The sequence below is a fragment of the Mustela erminea genome, chromosome 5 (assembly GCF_009829155.1).
Source record: "Mustela erminea isolate mMusErm1 chromosome 5, mMusErm1.Pri, whole genome shotgun sequence".
Classification (NCBI taxonomy): Eukaryota; Metazoa; Chordata; class Mammalia; order Carnivora; family Mustelidae; genus Mustela; species Mustela erminea.
In genome coordinates, this window is record NC_045618.1 from 47,827,943 (window position 1) to 47,840,043 (window position 12,101).

Sequence of the window (12,101 nt, forward strand, 5' to 3'; positions counted from 1 at the left end):
TCCCCACCGCGGCCCAGGCTGCCACTTTGTTCCACCAGAGATGCGAGGTCAAGCAGGCCAGGGACAGGGCGCGGAGGCTGGAAGAAAGGCCTTCCTGCAGGGCCCCACAGGCCTTTCCCTAGAGAAGGCCGGTTATGGCCTGTGTCCGCCACAGACTATCCTAGCACACCGCCCCCAACCCCATCCAGGGTGGAGGCTCTGCGGACCACCCTGAAGAGCAGAGGGAGCCGATGAGGCAGCATGAAGGACCCAGCAGAGGGTGTGAGGCCACCCCTCAGGACTCCCACCCCACATTGCCCTGTGGCCCCACCAACCCGGGCTCTGTCCTTGGAGAAGGGGATGATTCCATCTCTTGGATGGAATTGGCAGCTTCTAGAGAGAGCATGGATAAAGAGCCTGCGTGCCTGCCGCCCACCCCCACCCCGGGACTCTGCTGGGGTTAGTATCCCTTCCCCAAAACCACTGTTCTGCACTGTAGCATCTAGAAAACGCTCATCGGGTTTTGGAAGGGTAGAGGGGGTGTGTGAAAACTGAAACACTAAGAAAGTATGTATGTTTGCGGGACTCTGTAGGGGGCCGTTGGTAGCCGTTGTGCCGTATGCCGTATGCTCTCCGAAAACCGCACTGCCCTCCTGGTAATGGTAAGGTGGGCAGCACGTGGTGGGGTGGTAGCCCACCACAGTGCCACATCCAAGGATTCCCCCCCTTTTTAAAAAGATTTTATTTATTAGAGAGAGGAGGAGAGTGCACGTGCACGTGACTAGTGGGGGAGTGGCAGGCAGAGGGAGAGGGAGAGGGACATGCAGACTCCCCACTGAGCAGGGAGCCATGACCTGAGTTGAAGTCCAACGCTTCCCTGACTGAACCATCCAGGCACCCCCAAGGACCCCTTTTTAGGTCGAGTCTTTATAGAACCTTCCCCTGCCAGCTCGGAGTGGACCTGGCTGGGTGGTCCCTGATAGTGGCAGTACCCTGCTCTCCTCCAGGTTGCAACCACCGGGGTAGCGCAGAGTCCCCTGTCTCAAAGCCCAGGTAGTCGAGCTCAGATCCCAGTGTTGCAGCTTCCTAGCTGGGGGCTGTGGACACGTTACCTGACCTTCGGGCCTCGGTTCCTTCATCTTAAAATGGGAGTGACTGACAGGGCTGGTGGAAGTGTAAAAGTGACTCGCCAGATGTTGAGATAGTGCATTTAAAGTGCTTCATATTCTGCCTGGCATTTGGCAACGGTTCATTAAATGGTGGCTGATATATAGTATTATTAGTATTATTGGCTGGTTTATTTTATTACTACTGCTATTTCCCCTTACTTCTCAACTCCATTGGCATGTCTTATCTCTGTAGATATTATTACCTAATGCGAAAACCTTTATGAACCAAAGAGCCGACTCAGTCTGTTAAATAATGTATACAAATAATATAGAAAGATAAGATTGACAGTGGTTAATAATATTAGTAAGAATAGGGACAGCTGTTACTTACGGAGTGCCTGTTGCGAACCAGGCATTAATTTGGTGCCCTTGAAGTGAATCCCAGCAGCCTGACTGAGGTAAGCGATGATTGCATCCCCATTTCACAGATTAGGAAACTGAGGTCCGGGGAGGTGAAGTCGTGTACCCAAGATGTCACAGCTGGTGAGTGGCAGAACTGAGATTCACATGCAGGAAGCACTCATTGCTCCTGAAACCACGTTCTTAAGTCCAGCCCTGCGCAGGAGACCCCCAGTGGGTCCTGGCCGAGTGGTGAATTTCCAGTGTGCCTTGGCAAGTCGCTTTACGTCTTCCGGCCTTAGTTTTATCCTCTGCAAAGTGGTCCTTTTGGGCCACACGGCCTGTGTGATTCCTGGCCTCCCCCCTCTCCTGCTGTTATTCCCCCTTGGCATTCCCATCTCATCCCTGTCTTGGGGGTGGGCGGGGGGAATCCCCAGGCAGAGCAGCTGGCTGGCCTACTGGCTGCGGGGGGGGGGCGGGGGGTGGGCGGGGGTAGCCAGCGCCGTCCTAGGCCCTGGAGATTGAGAGAGCCCCTGAGGTGGACCCTGGGCAGGCAGCAGCGGTGGCCAGACCGCCCGTGATGTAATGACCGATTAGGAACTTCCTCTTGGAAGCCTGGCTTCCTCTAGGAGCCAAAGGTGCTGGAGCTGAGGTGGGGGGTGGGGAGGGGCGAGTGGGAGCGAATAAGAGGAAACTCCTGTCAGCTGGGCCCTGCTTTTGGAAAGAGTTCAGCGGAGAGACTCGTTCTGAGCTGTTGACCATTAACATGACATGGCCCCGTGCGCATTCCTTCTCTGCTTTTACTGCCAGAGCCCAATGGATAAAGGAATGGTCTCCCCCTCCCTTAACAAAGGAAAAAAAAAAGAAGTAGAAAAAGAGCCTCTAATGAATGCTGCATCTCTGAACTTGCTGCAAAACCCAAAGCCATTTCTGCAGCTTAAAATGACAAAGGAAGGTTAAGTGGAAACTCCTTTTCCCCCCTTACGTTTGATTACAAAAACTACTTATCTAATGGGCAAACAGGGCTTTTAAAGGGGTGTTAGGTTAACCAGATCCAGGGCCACATAATTACTCCCAGGCCTGGGAGCCGCAGATGAAAAAGCTGCCGGCTGGACGGGAACTTGAAGCCACAGGCATGACAAGGGACAGAAGAAAGGAGCTTTCCCGGAGGGCAGGAGGCCCCAGTGCGGCCTGTGAAAAGGGGACTGGAAAAGCCAGCCCTCTGGGGGCTCCTCTCCAGGCTCTGCTGCCAGCGTACTGGGTGACCTTGGGCAAGTCACTTCACCTCTCTGGGCCTCTGAGTCTCCCTTCCCAGCCCTCGGTGGGGTCGGGGTCTGTCTGCCCTAGCTCTCTCTGCTCATGTGAAGTGTGGCTGTGTCAGCTTTCTGTCCAACCCCGGGGAGAGGCAGGGAGGCTGCTGTGGCCCCAGACGGCTGGGAGGCAGCAGCAAACGCTTTGAACACTGAGGCGTATGGGCTAACCCGCCAAGCCCCTGGAGACCAGGAGGACTCAGGGTTCCAGCCTGCCAATGCTCTGAGCCTTCCCATCTCACTCTCTTAGAGCCTGAGGAAACAGAGACTTGAACCTGGGTACATCCCTTCACAGGATGGCCGGGTCCGAGGCAGTTTGGCCAAACTGAAAGGGGGTGATCACGAGGAAAACAAGCTGCATTGCGTATGCTCAGACTTTTGGAGCGTGCAGCCCACGGGGGAGCCCGCAGGAACGTTCCTGCCCCTTGTTTTGACAGAAAACTGCTGATTCGAAGAAGCTAAAGGCTTTTCTTGGGATTTGAGCTCTTCCCGCCTCCCCCAGGCTGCAGTCAGCTCCCTTGGTGCCCACCCCCCGCCCCAATTACATGGGAGGCGGAGAGGAAGGAATGCCAGCCATCAGAGGGGTTGGCTTGGGCACAGGGGAGAGTGCCTCTTGTGGGCCAGTCTCCTCCTGCCCACCACAGGTGTCCACCACCCTCTGGTGGCAGGAATGTGGGCACCACGGGGAGGTTGGGTCACCGGTGCCTTGTCTGGAAACACAGGGGCTGTCCCCTGGGCCACCGCAGAGCCCTGCTGAGGCCATTCCAGGGCAGCCATAGGGAGCTGCCCTAGCAGCACATACTCCTGCTTTCAAGGCATCATAGCTACACTTAAATGCACCACTCTTCCGAGTATAGGTGGTGCCTTTGGATGTACATGTACGTGTACACCCCAGTTGCCATGGTACCAATCCAGATGTCAAACATGACCATCATTCCAGAACGTTCTTTCACACCCCCTCCCAGTCATTCCCGCTCCCCAGAGGTAATCCCTGTTCTGATTTCCATCACCGTAGGTTCGTTTTTGTCTGCTCAAGAATGTTATATAAATAGAAACAAACAGCCTATCTTCTGTGTCTGGCTTCTTTCACTTAGCACAACATATTGGAGATTCACCCGCGTTGTTGTGGGTTTCACTAGTTCGTGCCTTTTTATTGGTGAGTTGGATTCCGTCCCTATGGATGTCCCTTAGTTCTGTGTTTCCATGATCTTAGTCTGTTTGGGCTGCTGTAACAACAATGCTGTAGCCTGGGTGGCTTAAAAAACGCGTATTTATTTCTTACCATTCCTGAGGCTGGGGAGTCCAAGATCAAGGTGCTGACAAGTGTTGGTGTCTAGTGAGGGCCCAACTCCTGGTTCATAGGTGGCCGTGTTCTCGCTGTATCCTCAGGAGGGCAGAGGGGTGAGGGAACTCTTTTGGGTCTCTCTTCTAAGGGCATTAATCCCATTCAGGAGGGTTCTACCCTCATGACCAAATCACCCTCCAAAGGCCCTGCCTTCAAAGGCAATCACACTGGGGCTTAGGATTTCAGTATCTGAATTTCGGGGGTTCACAAATACTCAGTCCCTAATATCCATTCTCCCGTTGATGGACATCTGAGCTGTCTGCCAAGTTCAGGTGATTCCAAGTAGAGCTGCTGTGAACATTCACTAAATCACAGAAATCTTGAGCCCATTATTCAGATGGGAAGCCAGAGGCCAGGGAAAGGAAGAGGGACTGCCCGGTGCAGGCCCCGAGGCAGGATTCCTGACCCCCCAGCCTGGGGCCGCTCTGCCAGGTCCACCCCATACACAGCGCCAGACCGCGCCTCTTCTCTCCTCCCACCCCCAGCCCAGAGCCCTCCCAGCCACAGGACCCAGAGTCTGGCTGGGAACTAGGCCAGGCCCCGAGCAGGGGGTAGTGAGCAGGAGTTTCGGTCAGAGCGCGGTCATCTTTGATGTTGTTCACTCGGCTCTGACTCCCTGGTATTTATTTGCAATTAAGGAGCTGGTTCCTAATTAGGTTGATGGCGGGACCACAGCCTTGGAGCCATGAGGAGAAAAAGATCTTCTGCAGAAGACTGTCCCCTTGTGCCCGAGCGGCAGCTGGGCCGAGGACGAAGAGCAGAGCCACAGAGTGGGGCTCTGCCACTGTGGGGAGGGCAGAATTTGGGGGGCTGGCCTTCTCACTCGCAGAGAGCTGGTCAGCTTTGTGTCCACCACAGTTCATGAGACCCGAATCCGTGTGTGTGTGTGTGTGTGTAAACAGCCACAGTGGCCCTTGACTTGGTTCTAGACATTCAGCCATGCCTTGCTCCATTCGTTATTCCTGTGCTAATGAGCCCCCCTCTTTAACCTCAGGCTCCAAGCTAGAAACTTACTCTTTCCATCAGTACAGTGCTGTACAGTTAGTGAGGGGCACTGCCATCCACTGTCCTATCATAACCTCCCATGGTGGTGACCCTGGGTTGTGACCCCCGAAACCCCTAAAGGGCCCCAGCCTGTGAAGGGTTAGGGCCAGCACTGGAACCAGTAAAGAGACAGCTACTTCTTTCTGCACCTGATTGATCTGCTGCTGGAGTTTCCAGAAAACCCAAAGGTGAATTATATAAATGAGGCACTGGGTCAGGAATAAGTCCATTTTACAAGTGGGCAGACTGAGGCTTAGGGACACTTCAGTGGCTGGTCCATGGCCTCACGTCCAGTCAGTGGCAAGAGCCTTAGGTCTGTTTCACTCTGAAACCCTTTGGCTCCTGTGACAGGCATTAAATTAGAGTTCTAGGGTCCCAAGTTCTGGTCCCAGTGCTGCTATCTGGCTCTTGTGTGTGCTTGGGTGAGTCCCACTGGACCCCTGGGGTGCCATCCGTGGGGCACAAGGACATTGGATTCAATTAGTGGTTCCCACAGGCCAGTCTCTGCACTGCATCTTCACTGGTTCACAGTGAAAGAGATGAGAACATTTCTTATATCTAATCATGTTAACTTTTACATTTCTGATTTAGGTCCTACCTGTTTCATTAGTATCAAATTATACTTTCTTTTGTGCTAGTAGTAGTCGACAGTCTTGGGGTTTTCAATAAGTCTGTACATGACAAAATAAAACAGTAGTAACCCAGTACATTCACAGTCCCTCTGTTGAACAGTGTATTGGTTTGCAAAAGCCCAAAGTGTTGGGGCTCCCTGGACAAGATGACATCAGTGGGTCCCCTTAACCTCTGGGGCCCCAAGACCCTAAAAGCTGGGTGGGGACAGGGAGACACTCAGCATGGTGATGGGCTCACTTGCTGGCTTGCTTCTGGGAGACTTCAGACCTAAATCCTTGCCCACTGTCCCTCGGGGTCCGAGAGCCCCGGCCCTACCTGCTGGGCAGGATCCAATGGAAGCTGGGGGTGAGGGCACTGGGCTGACCCTTAGGATGAATTTTATTTCCTTCCTCCTTCCCTTTTAGCATGTTCTAAGAGCACCCTGGGGATACATGCAGTCTTGGGACAGAGGTAAAGAGGATTGAGGCACACCCCTTCCTCCTGGAAAGTCTAGACCAGCCAGGGGCACTGACCAACAGCACAGACAACCTGCTCAGGCATCAGGAGTGACTGCATTGAAGGCCGCAGGTGCATGGGAGGGGGAGATCAGAGAGGGCTTCTCAGAGGCAGCAGTCTATCTTCTGGAATTTGGAAGACTTGGCCAGGAGCCCAGGTGTGATGAAGTGTTACCCAGTCTGCTTAACCATAGAGGCTGTGGGCCCAGGCAGTGTCTCTGCCATAGAGGCCTGGCCCAGGCAGTGTCTCTGAGCCAGACAGTTGGGGCAGGCTGGGCCCTAGAGGCCTAGGATAGCTCTGGGGTTCATCTCCCAAGCACAGGATCCAATTCCCATGAGGAATGCTGGAGCAAGGCTGGGACATGGGTACTGATGACGTGGGGGTAGATGATGAGGGGCATTTGGCTTGGCCTGGGTAGGAGGAGCTAAGAGGAGAGGGTCAGGAAGTATCCCCCTCAAAGGCCTTCAGTTCCATTACTCTCAACCCCCCTCCTCCCTTTCCTGCCCCTCCCCCAGATTGCCAAAGTGCTTCTTTGCCTTTTTTGATGGAGGGACTCCACCCTGGGGCAGAGCTGCCACTTTATGACTGGGTGGCCCTCTGAGCCTTATCTGTAGAGCTGGGACAGTAGTAAGCCTCAGTGAAGCTGCAGTGCATTCTTGGGGAGCGAAGGCCTTTCTTTGCGGGTTGGGGGGGTATGACTTACCGGGTAGTGGGTGAGCACCTCTAGGATTCAGACCATGACAGCAGTCTGGTTACACACAGCAATACTGAGGCTTGGGGAAGGAGAGGACTTGCTCAGTGCGGGGGCTTCAGCGGGGAGTCTACCCAGAGTGTGGAGGAGAGCCCCCCACCACTCCAGAGTGTGGCCTGGCACTCCCTCGTGTATACCCTCCATCAGCTCATGGCACCTCCCTGGGCCTCAGTTTTCTCACCTGTGAAAGGGGCTGGTAACAGAAGTGATCCAAGGCTGTTGGGAGGAAGGGGACATACGTTGCTTCTCCTGTCCCCCAACATTCTCCAGGCACAGATGTTTGCTCCCCTACCTCTCTGTTTCTAGTGCACTAAAGGAACTCTCATGGCTCATGAGAAGACTGGTCCTGGGGTTTCACGGCCAGGCTGGGATGGCACTGCTTTGCTTCCTCTTGGAAACTTCCAGAGCTGTACCGGATGGAGGATGGATGGATTGAGAGAGGGGCTGTGGCTTGCAGGGTACCTGGCTCCCACCTGCTGGCACCAGCCTAGTTGCCAGCAGCCTGGTCGCCCACCCCACGCCAAAGTTGTTTCTCTACCTGCTGGCCAAGGGCAAGTCAGCTGAGGGCAAGGACCGGGGTCTTTCCTCCCCTCCTCCATCCCCCCACTGGCCAGAACCAGGAGGAGCCTGGAGGGGACTATGAGGCAAAGTAACACATTCTCGGGGAGTGGCCTGGGGACCTGTGTCTGGGACCTCGACGCCCGGCCAAGGGTGAGGGGCACGCCCTTTGGGGCTCTGCCCAGTCCCAGGCCTCAGCAGAGCTGGCAGCCTACAGGAGGCTCTTCTAGGAGACAGTTTCCTGCTAGTTAGCTAGGCGGGCCTGCCAGGGCCTAGGAAGATCTGAGGGGCCCTGTCACCCCGCTGCTCTGGGGCTTCTTAGGCGGGGCTGGGCTGAAGGCAGACAGTTGACCTCGCCCAGGCTCCTGAATGAGGTTATTAGCTGTGTTTTCTTCCTGGGGTTTGGTTGGACTTCGATCTTGGAGAAGCTACGCCATAGAGTGCCTTGCTGTGCTCCCATGATAGTCTCGGGGGAACCTCTCCCTCTGAGTATGAGCCCCATCCAAGGGCTGTATGGGAACATGTCCCCTCACGGGGTAGCCCACCTGCTTCTCAGAGCTGACCTCAAAGGAAGGGCCAGATATGTGAAAGCTTCAGAATCTGAGAAGCTGCCCACACAGGACAGCAGCAAATAGGGGGTTGCCCGCTGTCCTTGAGGGGCAGCCCCTCTGACAGGCCCTGGCCTCTGTGTGACCTTCGGTCTGGTGTCAGAAAATTGTTCATCCGGACATGCACATGTGCCTCAAGCTGGAGGGGAAAGGGATTCCAGTCATCCGGGCCACCCCTTTGCTGTCCCTTTGCTGGGGAAACTGAGGGCCAGAGAGGGGCAGCACACACCTTTGAGAGCTGGTGATCTCTGGAGCCCCGGCTTTAACAATGTAACAATCAAAGCAGTTGAACAGTTGCTTTAACAAAAGCAACTTTGCTTTAACATTCAGAGACCCTCAGCTTTCCCATGTGGCGGAAGGGGCTGCAGTTCGGGTGAAAATCTGTACTTTGTGCCAAGAGAGACTGGGAAACTAGGCATCTTGCTCAAGTCTTGCTCAAAACTGGGAAGGGGTTCTGGGGGCCAACTCCCCCACCCTACCATGTCTTCCTGTGCCCGAGTCCCCTTTCGAGTGGTGATGTATGCCCCCCAATAACTTAATCCCACTCTGTTCAGGTTGAGGCTTGGGCAGGCAGGGCTCAGACCCTGTGTGGCCTTTGGCAGGCTGCTGGTGTCTGCCAGGTCTTGAATCCTCTTGTGTAAAATGAGGAGAAGGTGGCCTTGACCCAGAGTGATGGGAGGACCCAGTGAGTCAGGTGTAGCCAGAAGTACAGTGTGCAGCCCTTCCTTTGGGCGTGTGTGTGGGGGGGGGGGGGGCGGTTATCCCTCTCCTGCTGACTTGAGCTTGGAAAATTCTACGGGCAGGAGCCGGGTGCAGTTCCTGTCTGCATACCCGGAGCCGGAGCACACAGGGGGTGACTTGCCTTCTCCGTGGGCTCCTAAACTCGGGTGCTCCCCTCGGCGGGTGTGTTAGAGGTCTGTTCTCCCACGAGTTATAGTTCAGGGCAGCGCTGCCCTCAAGTGTGCTGAGCGCTGGAAACCCCACCGTACTTTATATGGAAAAGCCAAGCCGCCTGGCCTGGGGAAAGGGAGCCCCTGTGCCCTCCACCCCTGCCGCCCACTTATCCCCTCTCCCCCATGCCCTGTGCTTGCCCCACAGACGCCAGCATGTCTCCGGATGCCGCCAAGCCGAGCCACTGGTGCAGCGTGGCCTACTGGGAGCACCGGACCCGCGTGGGCCGCCTCTACGCGGTGTACGAGCAGGCCGTGAGCATCTTCTACGACCTACCTCAGGGCAGCGGCTTCTGCCTGGGCCAGCTCAACCTGGAGCAGCGCAGCGAGTCGGTGCGGCGCACACGCAGCAAAATCGGCTTCGGCATCCTGCTCAGCAAGGAGCCCGACGGCGTGTGGGCCTACAACCGCGCGGAGCACCCCATCTTCGTCAACTCGCCCACGCTCGACGCGCCCGGCGGCCGCGCCCTTGTCGTGCGCAAGGTGCCGCCCGGCTACTCCATCAAGGTGTTCGACTTCGAGCGCTCAGGCCTGCTCCAGCATGGGCCCGAGCCCGATGCCGCCGACGGGCCCTATGACCCCAACAGCGTCCGCATCAGCTTCGCCAAGGGCTGGGGGCCCTGCTACTCGCGGCAGTTCATCACCTCCTGCCCGTGCTGGCTCGAGGTCCTCCTCAACAGCCACAGATAGCCGCGGCCCGCGCCCCACCCCCACCCCGCGCCCCACCGCCCAGAGACACAGCCCCCCCCCCCGACGGACGACACCCCTCCCCCCCAAATATCATCTACCTAGATTTAATATAAAGTTTTATATATTATATGGAAATATATATTATACTTGTAATTATGGAGTCATTTTTACAATGTAATTATTTATGTATGGTGCAATGTGTGTATATGGACAAAACAAGAAAGACGCACTTTGGCTTCTAATTCTTTCAATACAAATATATTTTCTTTCTTCTCCTCCTTCCTCCTTTATTATTATTCTTTGGTTTTCGTTTTGTTGTGTGTTTGTGGTTTTGTTTCGTTTTGTTTTGTTTTTGTTTTTAAGAAAACGATACAGCAGAGCTAGGTGGAAAAGCCTGGGTTTGGTGTATGGTTTCTCCAATATTAATGCCCAGACAAAAAGCTAATACCAGTCACTCATTGATAATAAAGTATTCGCATTATGATTTTTTTTTTTTTAATGTCTTCTTTTTAACAAAGAGGGATGTGCGGGGCTCCCGTGGGTCTCTGACCCATCCAGCATCCTGAAACTTGATCTCAGTCTTTTACCAGGGAAAGAGTAGAGGGGATAAATTGAGAAGGGAGGAAGGGCATATGTTTACTGTTGAGGCCAGAGAAGGTTCTGGTGCTCCCTCCTGCCCATGGCTACATTGAATCCTCTGGATGGGGCGGGTGTATATGGCAGGAGAGGTTCTCCCAGTCTGATGGGGGAGGCACAGGTCCGTGTCTCCCATCTCTGCATTGTGCACAAGCTGGAAGAAGATGCTTATTTTCACCACTCTGGGGTAATGGCCCGAGGAAGAAAAAGATAATGGGCCTCAGGCCCACCTGCTGCCTTCAAAAACCCACCTGAGCCCCAGGGTGAGGGTCTTTTTAAGACCTAGACAAGCCACTCTCCCACCACTCACCAAAGAGCTCAGAACTAGGGCCATATGGGGTTGTATTTATGATTTATGCAAAGGCAGGTTGGTTGTTTCTACTCTATAAAAGGGAAAAGTGGAGATTCTGAAAGAGCAAAGGACTAGCTCGTAACAGATCAGGGTTAGAAGTCACATTTAATTGTAGGACCAGAGCCATATTAAATGAGTTTTCTCTCTTGAGAAAACTCAAAAAAAAAAAAAAAAAAGGAAGAAGAAGGCTTCTTTGGCCAGATAACTAAGGGGAATGTTACATTGTATATCTTCTTTCTTGGAGATTTACATTAGCATATTAAGTGCTCAGAGAAGTCATGTGTATTATCTATTGCTGCGTAATAAATTATCTTAAATTGTAGCAGCTTGAAACTAACATTTCTTATCTCTCACAGTCTCTGTGTTCAGGAATGCAGGAGGCGCTCAGCTGGGCGGTTCTGGTCCAGGGTCTCGTGAGGCTGTAGTCAAGCTGTCCGCCAGGGCTGTAGTCATCTGAGGCTTGCCTGGAGCTGGACGACCCGCTTCCAAGCTCGCTCACGTGGCTGTTGGCTGGAGGCCTCAATCCCTCACCACACAGGCCTCTCCACCGGCCTACTCATGACATGGCTTCCCCCAGAGCAGACGACCCAAATGAGAGTGAAGCTGCCATCCTTTATCACCTTGGCTCGAAAGTGGCACGCATCCCTTCGCCACATTCTGTTACCGCTCGAACCGTTCTCGCTGACGATGAGGGAGGGACTGCCCGAGACTGTGACTGTTAGGAGGCGGGATCATGGCTACCACATCCTCTGAGAAATACACCATTTGACTTTGTTTCCCAAAGTTATTTACCGATGGACTCTTCCCCACCCCAGCTAATCCTGTCCCCATATTGGAGGCACACGGGTGCCTCTGATGTTGCCAAGCCCTGGACACACCAGGACGCCCCACGCTGAGGCCCTGTCCTGATGATGCCCACTCGGGATCTGGGTGTAGGGTCAGTGTCGGGGCGGGGGGTGGCTTCAGGCTCAGGCAGTTAGCGGAGTACAAGATGGAACAAGGAGCCAGTTCTGTGGAGGCGTTAGGCTCCCGTACTCACGGCCAAGTGACAGGCTGAGGATGGTGGGGAGGACAGGAGCAAAGGGGTGATGCAGTGAGACCGGAAGAGACCAGGAGGCATCCGTCGCGTGCAACAGCTAGGAGGTGGGGACAAGTGTCTCCAGACACTCCTGCTCTGGAGCCAGGTTTAAATCCCGTGTTTGCCACTAGACCGACTCTGGAGACTTCTCTACATGCCTCAGT

At 54.5% G+C, this 12,101-nt stretch overlaps 1 protein-coding gene across 2 annotated transcripts in view; it reads left to right on the forward strand.

Annotated features, from left to right (window-relative positions):
• The window catches only part of SMAD6 (SMAD family member 6), a 75,781-nt gene extending 64,746 nt beyond the window's left edge, over window positions 1-11,035 (forward strand). For both annotated transcript variants that reach the window (XM_032342975.1, XM_032342974.1), the window contains one exon: window positions 9,330-11,035. In XM_032342975.1, the coding sequence (XP_032198866.1) occupies window positions 9,330-9,871 (542 nt within the window). In that variant the 3' untranslated portion in view covers window positions 9,872-11,035. The remainder of the gene's footprint in view (window positions 1-9,329) is intronic.
• The last annotated feature ends 1,066 nt before the right edge of the window (window positions 11,036-12,101 follow it).